The sequence below is a fragment of the Acytostelium subglobosum genome (genome assembly GCF_000787575.1).
Source record: "Acytostelium subglobosum LB1 DNA, scaffold: scaffold1, whole genome shotgun sequence".
In the NCBI taxonomy this organism is placed as follows: Eukaryota; Evosea; class Eumycetozoa; order Acytosteliales; family Acytosteliaceae; genus Acytostelium; species Acytostelium subglobosum.
Window position 1 is genome coordinate 406,267 of NW_012236531.1, and position 12,371 is coordinate 418,637.

The 12,371-nt window shown below is 43.1% G+C and overlaps 7 protein-coding genes across 7 annotated transcripts; 3 read left to right on the top strand and 4 right to left on the bottom strand.

Annotated features, from left to right (window-relative positions):
• Nucleotides 1-453: 453 nt before the first annotated feature.
• Nucleotides 454-684, top strand: SAMD00019534_001650 (hypothetical protein; the record flags this gene model as incomplete). Its single annotated transcript, XM_012903598.1, has 1 exon — nt 454-684. One exon carries the CDS (start codon nt 454-456, stop codon nt 682-684), a length of 231 nt encoding a protein of 76 aa, XP_012759052.1.
• Nucleotides 685-4,060: 3,376 nt separating this feature from the next.
• On the bottom strand, nt 4,061-4,372 carry SAMD00019534_001660 (hypothetical protein; the record flags this gene model as incomplete). Its single annotated transcript, XM_012903599.1, has 1 exon — nt 4,061-4,372. One exon carries the CDS (start codon nt 4,370-4,372, stop codon nt 4,061-4,063), a length of 312 nt encoding a protein of 103 aa, XP_012759053.1.
• Nucleotides 4,307-4,549, top strand: SAMD00019534_001670 (hypothetical protein; the record flags this gene model as incomplete). The annotated part of the gene is made up of 1 exon (XM_012903600.1): nt 4,307-4,549. One exon carries the CDS (start codon nt 4,307-4,309, stop codon nt 4,547-4,549), a length of 243 nt encoding a protein of 80 aa, XP_012759054.1.
• A 169-nt stretch (nt 4,550-4,718) lies between these two features.
• SAMD00019534_001680 (hypothetical protein) lies at nt 4,719-5,828 on the bottom strand (the record flags this gene model as incomplete). The annotated part of the gene is made up of 1 exon (XM_012903601.1): nt 4,719-5,828. One exon carries the CDS (start codon nt 5,826-5,828, stop codon nt 4,719-4,721), a length of 1,110 nt encoding a protein of 369 aa, XP_012759055.1.
• A 629-nt stretch (nt 5,829-6,457) lies between these two features.
• On the bottom strand, nt 6,458-7,441 carry SAMD00019534_001690 (hypothetical protein; the record flags this gene model as incomplete). Its single annotated transcript, XM_012903602.1, has 1 exon — nt 6,458-7,441. The coding sequence occupies one exon, from the start codon at nt 7,439-7,441 to the stop codon at nt 6,458-6,460; it is 984 nt and encodes a 327-aa protein (XP_012759056.1).
• Nucleotides 7,442-8,136: 695 nt separating this feature from the next.
• Nucleotides 8,137-8,376, top strand: SAMD00019534_001700 (hypothetical protein; the record flags this gene model as incomplete). Its single annotated transcript, XM_012903603.1, has 1 exon — nt 8,137-8,376. A coding segment is annotated over one exon (240 nt), but the record flags the coding sequence as incomplete, so codon positions are not given.
• A 657-nt stretch (nt 8,377-9,033) lies between these two features.
• SAMD00019534_001710 (hypothetical protein) lies at nt 9,034-9,814 on the bottom strand (the record flags this gene model as incomplete). The annotated part of the gene is made up of 2 exons (XM_012903604.1): nt 9,034-9,291; nt 9,353-9,814. Coding segments are annotated over 2 exons (720 nt in total), but the record flags the coding sequence as incomplete, so codon positions are not given.
• Nucleotides 9,815-12,371: the final 2,557 nt, after the last annotated feature.

Sequence of the window (12,371 nt, forward strand, 5' to 3'; positions counted from 1 at the left end):
GAAAGACGCCACGCTGACAAGCGCACCGCCATGTTGCCATCAGATCATTGACAGACCACAGCCATCCTGCCAAGTTGACGAGTGTTTCCAAAGCATTAATAAACGATGAAGACAGGAGTTGTACAAGTGTGACTTGGAAGGAGAATAACAACAATTGGAAAGGTACAACTCAATGATGTCGCCTGGGCACGGTTGCTGCCCAACGGCTTTAAAAAAAATAAAGGCAGCACTTGTGACAATGAGAAGAAACTCTCAAAGTCAACAAAGTTGCTGCCATACCTGTCTCGACGATGCCCAAAGTCTAATAGCGACAGGTGTAGTCCCCAGGCCGTGCCCACCCCTCTTACATGGTGGGCCCACCCGTCCCTCTTGCATGACAGGCCGACCCATCCCTCTTGCATGATGGGCCACGGCCACCCCCTTGCGGAGATGGCCAAATGGTGATGGGAGGAAATGTTAGTAGGATTCGGTCCTGGAAAGGTCCACCTCGGCTTGGCCTGGCTTGGCTCGGCGGCATGGCTCACGGTCTGGCACGGCACTGGCACGGCACTGGATGACTTGGAGGGAATAGACCTCGCAACGACAGGTCATCGTGTGAATGAATCACAACGTCTCCACTGTGTCATCTGGGTAAGGGCGATGGATGTAGGACCTCTGATTGGTGGGTTGGTAACTCGACTTTGATGTTGTTGTTGTTGTTGTTGTTGTTGTTGTTGTTGTTGTTGATGTTGGTGGTTGATTGGTTTCAATCGCCAGCCGAGAGATATTTGGGTTTTACCCATCACTCATCTGCTTGATCGACGGCAAGATATAAATAGGTGAATAACTAATTGAAAAGGAGAGGGACCGGAGGAGAGAACACAGGCTCATCCACCTCATAATCTGGTGATGGTGGATATTGGTATCTAGGTAGTTGGTGGTGGCCAATGTCTGCTTGGGTGACTGGATGACTGGATGGAATCGTTGGATAAAGTTGGTCTCCAGGTCTTGGTCCGAGGTCGGAAGGTTGTTGATTGATTTCATTGTCTTGGATGAAAAGGACATGGACGAGGATGGTTAGTACTTGGTTTTACAGCAGACAGGCAGACATCACTCAATCATTGAATGAATGAGTTCATTTGATGTAAACATACGATTTGGTCCCATTTGATTTGGGGTGGATACTGGTTGCCTACTGGGGTAGACAGGCAACGATCGTAATATCCTGAGACAGATACAGTGAATGAGTTGGACATTACTATTCTCCTGGTTGAGAGGAGCGTATGGGACAGTATTCGCAATGACAAATGCGACATCAAGAGGAACCCTGCGTGAGAAACTGACTCCATCTTGATCCTTTCCAAATAAAATCTTTGGTCGCCTGTTGTCGAACAGTGGTTTGATTGGTTTGACGTATGGGAGTATGAGAAGTGTCGCGCCAATGTCAATGAAGACCTTGAACTTCCTGATGATCGTGCCTTTTTTGGTGGCCAGAAGCAAGGTCTTGGGAACTGTCGGGTCAAACAACAGTCTAAGGGGCTTGGCAGGTGGATAGAGTGATTGAATATAATTAAATTGCATTGTAATAATAATAATAATAAAGTCGAGTTGAAGAAGGCGTAGTAGTGTTGGAAAACACTGTTTAAAGTGATATTATTGTTATGTAGATAATAGTTTGGCAAAAGCCGAAGTAGAGAGTCTATAAATAATAATAATATGATTGATTGATATTGATTGATTGGATGGTTGGTGAGATAGAGAGTCAATGTTAGTATTATGAATTAGAATGATGATAGTATTATAGTAACATTGTAATAATGTTACATAAGTGTACATACATGTAATAGAGTTGATAAGGTAATGAATGATGTCAATGCCCACTTGTCCAAGGACATTCACCGCAATGAGAGAGTCTGTGAGTGGGTGAGCAGTGACATCCTCACACACACACTCTCACACACTCACACACACTCATAAACACACAATTTGAATTAAATATTTAAATATATATTTAATTAACAGATTGACCATTTAACGGTCCATTTGAATTTTTATCACTCAATACCATCTCAGTGTCATCACCAATGAAGTTCACGTTGATGAGCCTTGATTGAGGCCTGAGAGAGCCCAACGATCGTTCAGAGTATACTCTGATGAATGAATGAATGAATGATGAGTCTGTTGTTGACACTGCTCTGTGATCTTGATGTGCTTGCATGTGATCGGTGGTGTACTATGCGCGTGTTGATGAGTGCCAAGTGGGCCATGATGATTGAATGAGTGCATCGCTTCACCTTCAATTGGATGTGATGCTCTATCTTGCTGCAACTGACTGATAGTCTGACCGCCTGGGTGAGTGTTGGTTCGATGGTCACTAGTGATGCATGTCCCTATGAACAAGATGAGCTCAAGTTGTCCAGGTAATAGATTGAGTGTACTGTTGTGGTAGAAGCGCAGTGAACGGCTCCTGAAGATGTTGCAGGTTGGACTAGACATCATTATCGAGATGTGATGCCCCAATAACGGTGATCATTGAGTCGAGCATGGTGGTCGAGTTGTTAAGACGAGTATCGAATGAGTTGGAGACGATGACAGCTTCTTGTCGAGGTTGTTCTCAGAAACGTCGATTGGGACTCGTGCACCGATATGATGCTGGTGATGCGCTGCTCCAGCGGCCTCTGCAGTGTGCATCTGTGTTAAGCCACTGCAGTTGGGTGCAATGAGGATGAATGTGCTAGATCTTGCTGTGACTGCATGATTGAGCGATCAATTCTGCCATGAGATTATCCCCTTTGCGATGGCTTCCTCACCACGATGATTGTGCATCTTGATGTTGGTGGTGCCATGGGCTTGGCGGACAACAGCGAGATTATCGTGAATGGCGGGCTGATGTGGGAGGTGAGCAGTCACCTGCCAAGGTGTTGAGTGATGAGATGAGAGTGTCAAAGATGAGCTGTGTGAAACAATGTTGGTGATGAGTTGATTTCCCAATCGATGTCTCGCCATTGTTTTCTTTACATTACTGATGCTTGCAACTGATTGGTTATGGAAGTTGGCGGACCCCTCCTCTCCGTCGCCGGTGCTGTCAAACCTGACCATGTTGTTCAGTCTCCTTAAGGGCACTCCCTTATTTCAAATTGATGGTGAATGACTCTCGACCACCAACGAGCTGTCTGTATGAATCCACTGCCTCACAGAGTGACCATACCAATCCCACTATCCAACTCGTTGACCACAGTGATCTCTTTGGACGCTGCTTTTCATGGGAATGTGGCTGCCTTCTTGCCCTTCAACTCTCACCTCCTGAGGTGGGGGACTAGGCGAATTGTGAAAGACTTCCTCGGTGATGGGGACCTCGCCATGCTGCGTGTATCTTGGTTGAGACTGGTGACCACCGAGATTGTCACTGGATCCAGACAACCATCTGGTCGGTCCGATCACATGCATGATGGGCTTGGCGCTTTGTCGATCGTCACGGGGCAGTGCTCCTCCTGTATCAAAGAAGAACGAGATCAGAGAAGACCAGCATAGCAGACTTGATTAGTTGAGCGGTAACGTCTGTCTGTCATCATGACAGCAAAAGTGTGATAGATGGATGGGATGGCCTTCTGGGATACAATCCGATTCGGTCATGTCATTGTTTGGGTACCCATTGCATTGAAATTGAATGTTTGATTATATATATATATTATAAATGCTGATGTTGTAGTATGAATGAATGAATGAATGAATGAATCAATTGATGAAATAATGTAGTGTTTTAAAGATCAACTTAAATATCTTCCCCCACTGTTTGGAATGAACTTCCATTCAACTTGATCATTTGAACTTCAAGTGTGGTTGGTAGTGTCAGTTATTGGGATTCGAATTTGAAATTGTCGCGGTAACCAGGATTGACAACGGCTGGGTTTCAAAATCCGTCAATGATGGTTGGTTGAATGGTGCGTGTGACACTCATGGTGCGACATAGACAGCTATAAATACGAAGCACTTCTCTCTCATTGATTCATTCATTCTTCTCACTCTCTTACTTATACTTGTATACATACATGTCCTGAACCTTTGTTACCTTACCTTGAGCTCACAGAAGTGCCGTGCTGTTGACCTCTGCCGCCATGCTGTCTGACCTCTGCCGCCTTGCTGTCTGACCTCTGCCGCCATGCTGTCTGACCCCTGCCGCCGTGCTGTCTAACCACTCCCGCATTGCTGCTGATCTCTGCCGCCACGCTGACTGACCTCGAACCTCTGCCGCCGCAGTCTTACCTCTGCATGTGCGGCCGTGCTTTCTGACCGCTGCCGACGTGCTGTCTGCTGACCTTTTGCCACCATGCTCTCTGACCTCTGCTATCGTGCCGTCGTGCTGTCTGACCGCTGCCCCGATCTCTGTCGCCATGCTGACCTCTGCTGTCGTGCCGCCGTGCTGTCTGACATCTGCTGTCGTGCCGCCATGCTGTCTCTGACCTCTGTCTCCAAGAGCCTTTGTCTCTCATCCTGCTACGAACCTCTGTCACCAGCTAGACTGTCTCCCTCAATGCTTGAGCTGCCGCTGACCTCTGCCACGAAGCTCTGATCCTAATCCAATAAATTGATGTTGATGGCTCGCATGCCATGTCTACAAACAACTACTTTTATTATCTGATTGTTGATGTTTGATCGACTTGAATATGATTGATTCCTTGATTGATCAGTTACAGAAAGATAGCAGGTGTACAGTGTTGAAGTAATTAATGATCAACCAATCAAGGTTTGTAGCTTTTGGTGAATCTTTGGAATGGCGTACATGGATCTTGGTAGACTGCCCCGGGCGTTCCATACATCTTTATCAGGTCCTTCTCGTATAATGTTGTCAGGCCGTTGGTAAAGCCAATGTTGGTAAGTAGTTCGTCTGGTCGTGGTGCTGGGATGAACACTTCTTCGGCCAGCTGCTGAAAGATATTCTTGCCAAAGTAGTTGGGAACAGTGCGATCAAACACTCCCGTGGTCTGTATGATCATGGCAGAGCCACTTGATGACATTGGTGATATGGTATTGAGCAGGTTGGCAGTGTGCTCTGGCTGCAAATACATTAACAGTCCCTCCAGAATCCATATTGATGGCTTGTCAGTTTGGAAACCTGATTCCTTGAGCTTGGATGTCCATGTATCGAGGTACCTCAGGTCCTCTTTGATATCTACATTCTTTGCTTTTGATATTGGCTCGATTGCCAACATGGCAGACTCCATGACATGTCTCTTGTACTCTACCACCTCTGCGACATCTACCTCGAACACTGTGACACTGTGGTCTAGAGGCAACCTCTGAGCTCGAGTGTCCAGTCCAGAGCCAAGTATGACGACCTGTTTGATACCATTCGAGACACCTTCGAGTACAAACTCATCAATCAATCTTGTCCTGCATGATACATGGTTTGAGATCATCTCATCAAAGAGCAGTGTCCAACCTTGCATGATCTGAGCCTCTGATGTTGTGCTCGACTTGAAGAAGTGAGCAATCGAGTCTACACTAGACACATCAAGTCCACTTGATATCAAGCTCTGGTATAGGGGATCTTGGTCAACAGTTGGTTTGAACTTTGGCAATGTATGGAAGAACTCTGCCAAGATGTCTGGAGAGGATTCGTGACGAATGAAGAACAGTGCATATGGGTCGATGATGGTCAGCCGGACATCACTACACAGGTCTACTGGGTTTGTATAACAATACTTGGCGTACTGTTTGACTAATGGCTGTTCATAAGGTTTATACAATGCATCATTATTGAATGAAACCAACTTATTACTCAAGTATGTTCGAATTGCCGCGATGAGGACAGAGGTGCGCGCTACACTCTTTGATATAGTTGGAGCCATTTCATTCAAGTTGCAAGGAGTTGGAAAGGATTGTATATGTATATTTATGTATGTATAATGAATGGATGAATGAATGAAATGAATGAGTGAAGTGATGATCATTCTTCATGACCCCCATCTCATCACTTCCATCACACTCCATATATGGCAATATTTAATTGATGGCGAATCTACGATGCATGCCAACTTGGGGTCTTGCACCGCCGTCTCACTCTCAAGGTAGAAAGGTGCGTACTGTTTGAGCATGGGTAGTTCATACTGTTTGAACATCGTCTGATCATTCAAGCCGACCAACTTGTTGGTCAACAGTGTCCTGATGGAGGCAACTGCAACCGATGTTCGAGCCACGCCAACAGAGATACTACTAACCTCAACCTTGTCAACAACCATTTCAAACGACATTGACTCTGTATTCTTAAGTATTGACTCCATCCTGTTATTTATATGATATGGATTATTTGAATGATGTTTGATGAATGTATGTAGTTTCTGATTGTTTCCGAATTAGGACATGATCAGATATTTCCATTTTGGGCGCTCATTGGTATTCAACAACATTTTAGTTAATAATTATTCGTTTGTAACGTTTGGGTTGAATGGGGAATGGTTCCATTGGACCCTACCCTCGCTCAGAAGCCCATGACAAAGTCATACCAGAGTGATATGACGATGAGCCGCAGTGGGTTGTAGAGTAGACGTCCGACAATTCCTTGATTGACACTCTTGCGATAGATCCGTATTGCTTTGCGTGGGAACTCTAGTAATAGTTGTTCATCAATGCTTGACACTCTATTGATCAGCTCCACCTGCAGCTTGGTGAATGCATAGTCAAACGTTTGCATCTGTGTTTGGAATACCGATAGATGTTGTGTTGCCAACACGCCAACAGTGGCCGCCACTGCAATCGGGAGTGCCGGTGAACGGAACAGAAGGAACTCGACAACATACTTGCCGAATGCAATTGCCGTCGAGTCGCCAGCCTGTGGCAGTGTTATGCTCGTGTCGCTTGCATACATCTGCTGTTGGAAGTTGAATGCAAAGACGAAACAGACAGCAAAGAGCAAGTTGTATATCATCTCCATGACGAGCAGCATCGTTGCCTCCTTGAAATATTGATAGAATGTTGGTGGGACATGTGCAAACTCCTCTCTGATGCCAGACTCGACAATGTTGCTGCGATAGGCAACGGTAACCTTGTCGTCGCTGCCGTCACGCACACTGATGCCACCTCTGTCATCATTGAACTGATGCTTTATCTTTTGTTGTAATGCTCGATAGCTGATGAATGTAGAGACCGCAGTCAACAGGATGATGTTGATGAATAGTTGGATGTCGATGGTATGAGATTGCTGTGATCCACTGATGAATGTGCTTGAGCGAGTGCCAACAGCACTCCAATATCTGTCGTCACCGACGAGGAATCGAATGACAAGTATGAGCATGGCATTGGCCACCAGTTCGACAACGAAGCCTCTTGCGAATACACTCCAACCAAACTCATCAATGAAGCACTCCTCTGCTACACGTCTCTTCTTGACCACTGTATCACGTGATTGCAATCTCCACAGGAACGAGTAATATCTCTTTACAATCGGGTATGCCTGTCTTCTCATTCTCCACAATTCCAAAGGATATGTAGTGAATGTTGCAATCACAACTGCAACAGACAAAGCCCATAATGAATACAACAATGTATGTTGTTGTGTGAATGTTGAATCTGTTGTACTATCCATTACTACTAACTGATTTATGTTTATGATTGATTCATTGATTGATTGAATAGTTCAGTTCATGGACCCCTTTCTAGCAAATACGAATGACCAATGTTGACTATACATAATGAATGAAGTTCAAATGTTATTAGACATTGACACCATCAATCAATGTATGTTGAGCTGTGTTCAATAGGTCTAAGATGGTATCGCTATCACTATCGAGCGCGAATCACATTCCTATTTATTTGATCACTTCTGCCCACCCTTTTTAAGTGTACACATAATCTACATTTGGAACACGCAATGCTTCTTTTGAAGGTTACAAAATATCCAATTCTGGATTTGTACCCAATTACCTGAACAAACAAACCCCAAAATGTCAAGGGAAAGTCACTTAAAGGTTGCTTCCCTCACTCTTTCATTCATCATTGTACATACATACATATATAATTACATTGTTTATGTTAACAACAAGCACAAAGACATATTAATAATCATTCATCACCATTATAATCATTATTTATTTATTATTACTACTTAACTTACTTAAGTTATAACTTGTATATAGATATTTTAAGGACACAAAGTCAAACATGTATAGATTAATATTATCAGTTATAAATAGAACAAAGTTACTTGTACTTAGGAATAGCAATGCCCATAGTAATAGGATTGCTTATTTCAATGAACAATACAATCCTTTGGCAAAGCTGGATGTTATACCTAGACATATGAACCAACAACAGCTACTCTTTGGAAAGAGTGATCTACTGAATGAGCTTGGCACTGGTGTAGGATCAGTCGGTTCTGGATGCAATATTAGACGTTTGGAGTGATCGATCTAGTGATTGCCACTTTGGAGATGTCCATCTCTCACTCTATAAGTTGTCAGCCAGCCAGCCAGCCATGCCAGCCAGCCCAATCAGTCAGTCAATCAATCATTCAGTTTGGATTCCCAACTCTCCCTCAAGAATGGAGATGTCGTTGATCACCATTACTATCATAAGTGGATGGCAACGACACATGATTGGATGATGTGTCGACACATCATCAAGTTGACGAGATTATAAAGTAATAACAACCCGATGTAACATTACACTACACATCCTGCTCCTGCTCCTCTCTCTTTGTTTATTATTTCAATGTCAACGATACAGTGTTACCAATTACATCCATAAAGTAGTATGGTGGGTAGTAATTGTTGTCCTTATCGATAGTGTCTGGCACCCAGCTTTGAATGATCAACTCGGAGGTGAAGTTGAATGTTCCTGTGCACTTTGTTGGACAAGTGACATTGAATGTGAAGTCATATGTAGTACCCTCATCCATTGCTAAAGTAGTCAATGAGCTTGGACCTGCAAACTGGCTATCCCTTGGTGCCTCAAGTGATGTATACGTTCCAAGTGTCGTTGGGAGTCTATTCATTCATTCGTTGAGTTTTTTAGTTAGTTAGGTAGGGGCACAAGGTGGACCTGATCATCTACTTACAGGCTTAGTTCAGATAGTCCTGGAATGGGGTTGTTGTAGAGCACGGTTCCAACAAAGATTGTTTGATTTCCTTGGCTGGACTCAACATTTAGAGTGATGTCCAAAGGCCAAATTGCACAACCAAAGAATGGTGTTCCTCTCGGACTATCCACCTCGGTATAATTCCAAAGTGTAGTAAAGTTGGAATAAGGAATCACAAACACCTGAGGCTGGCCATCTCTATCCCAAGGGTCGAGGGTAGTAAACGTCTCATCATCATCCTAGTGATATATAATGTTAGTGATCATGGCCATACTAATTTGATCAATCAATCATACTTACATTGTAACCAATTACAACTCTAAAGTGTCCACCAGGTGATTCGACAGAGTAGTGCATTAGGACAATCACGGGGATGTTTAGGTAGATAGAAGTCTTGAGTGAGTCGGTCCATTCTTCATTGGATGAATAACCAACGGCATTGAGTCCATGTGGATAGCCATTGAATCCTTCGAATGATTCGTGATTCTTCCACTTTGTACCTTGCGATTGACTTAAAATTGAGAATTGAGCAACACGTGCAATGTCATAAGATAGTGTTCCAACACTCTTTGATGTCCTGGCAACATCAACTATCTGTTTCTGTGTTATATTACGTCCATAATAAGACAATACCATTTGTAATGAAGCATCCCCACAGTTATAATTCGTCTCTTGTCTATGATAAGGTACACCATCAATCATCCATTGTGAGGGTATTGCCATCACAAACAAAGATGATGTCACCAACAATGCAATTATTATTATTTGTATCTTCATCTTAATTATTATTATGAATCAATATTGAATGAATGAACATTGATGAATCTTTGGACCAACCTTAATCTTGAAGAATGTGGATGGTCAACTTCCAAAAAAGATCTGGAAAGATCAAACGATATTTTAGAATCTGGACTTCCGCAAAAGGTCAACCCACATTCGATGTTTGTTCATTATTCATTCTTTTCGCTACATCATTCTCCGACGACAGTATCTACAAATAATAATAATAATATATAATAACATGTTGAACAATCTATCAAGTGAACGAATCGAACAGATATCAATATTTGTAGACAATGACCTTGATGTATTATCACTTATATTTACATGCAAGAGAATGTATAGTTTGAAGCAGATGTTGTTACCTCATGTACAACCATCAACTTTAAAGAATCATATAATGTCAGATACACCCAGTTATAATAATGATGATAAAGATAAATATAGTGATGATAATCCAAGAGAGAGGAGTATAAATGTAAAATCTATTCAAAAGGACTTCAAAGACAAATGCTCAAACCTACCGCCAACAGTGACCAAGTTGAAGCTATGTTTTAGAAACGAAGAAAAATCGATACCAGCCGGAGTGCTACCTCAATCACTGCTCACTCTCTCGTTATCGTTCAACTTTGGCGGCAAGATCATACCGGGCTCACTTCCCGACTCGCTCACCAAGCTCAAGTTCAAGGAGTCATTCATCAATCCATGCATTGGTACCTGGTACACTGCCCGACTCACTCGTCACACTGGACATGGGCCAATTGAGAATGGCAAGCATGTGTCCACCAATTGGGCCTGGCGTACTACCGCTATCACTTGTCAAATTGACTCTACATAACCTGAGGTGCATTGGTCTAAGATCGCTACCAGCCAAACTGAGGTATCTGACATTGGAGCATGTTGAGGTCAATGATACCGACTTAAGGCCAGGTCTCCTGCCACCCTCACTCACATTCCTTGATCTTAAATATGTGACTCCAAAGCTCAATGTCAAGACATTCGCCATTTCACAGCCAAGATCCCTTCACACATTGGTCATGCCACAGCGCAGTCAACAGTTCCACAACGAGGCATTGCTTCCCAACACGATCAGAAGTCTGGCACTGAGCGGGTCGTTGGCACAGAGATGGGACACAGTTGTCCTTCCAGCTCTCCTCACACATCTGTCACTTGGCAGAGTCAGCCCAAAACAGTTCGATCAGTCGGTCTCCTGGAGGAAATTGACTTTCCTCAGTTGGAAGTGTTCGACTCCAAGTTGGATGCATTCTACCTCAACATCTCAAAGCCGCTCAAGAAGCTAGACCTGGCATTGATGGTCAATATCAAGATTATGTATGGGTACATTCCCAATTGCAAGACCTATCATTTTCTATTTAGCGATTCATCGTTGATGCATCTGAGACGACTTGACAAGAAGACCACACTATGTATGGTGCAACGACGTAATAAGACAATCGAATCTAGAGATAGCTCTAATAGGTTCGGCCAGAGATCTGCTCATGCATTAGGTCTCAACATTCCCATCATCAGCAGATCCATCACATTTGGAAGCAAGGCCAACATGAACAACACATTCATACAGATACTTACTTTTCCACCATCATTCTTTAAGGTTAATAATAAATGAGTATTTGGAATACCATCCAAGATCCATCTATGATCAAGATATAAGAGTGCACTGAATGATCAAGATATATAGTTCACTAAATGATTGATCAAAAGACGAACCAATGAGTGTGTTTCGTCTTTTTCATTTTCATTGAAGAGAGAACAATGTCAACAGATAATAACGATTCACAACGAAGAGAGAATATAAAGAAGATTGTGGAGTCAACATCAAAGTGTGTAGTGTGCTCCCAACTCGTGCCTCCCATTCACTTACCCAAGCATATGTATGAATGTGCAAACATTCTTTTAGACACAATCAGACTGCACATTCAAATAGTCGATCCCTCAACAACATCCCCAACAACTCCATCAACAAGTCATACTCATTCTCATAAGAAACCAACAACAGACAGTCTTCTACAACCAAACTTTCTTTTTGAAGACATCGCCAACAACACTCCTGAGACTACCAATGTTCGATGTACAAGTGTCGTGGCATCATCAACAATATCAACAACGCAGACACAGCCACAGACCCATACCAAGACACACAACAACCCATCGACAACATCAATCAGTAATCCATCATTGGAATTTGCATTGTCATTGGCATCACATAATTCCAACAATTGTTTATCTAAACTACCATTGATTGTACTCAAACAGATCATCAAATATTTTGGCCAAGACATTGACACTTTGGTACTACTGATGACATGCAAACAACTCTATTCATTGTTGAAGTCACTGTTGCCGCATATTCGACCATCCAATGATAAATGGAGACATATTGATGAGTGGAAAGTGGCTGAGAGGACTGAAGGTGGCCCAACATGGCGAACCATGTTGATTGACAAGAACATTCAAWTTCCCTCCAACCTTGACGTGTCTGACCTTAGAGAAATCCAAGGGCAGTTCCAAAGGCTTGCCA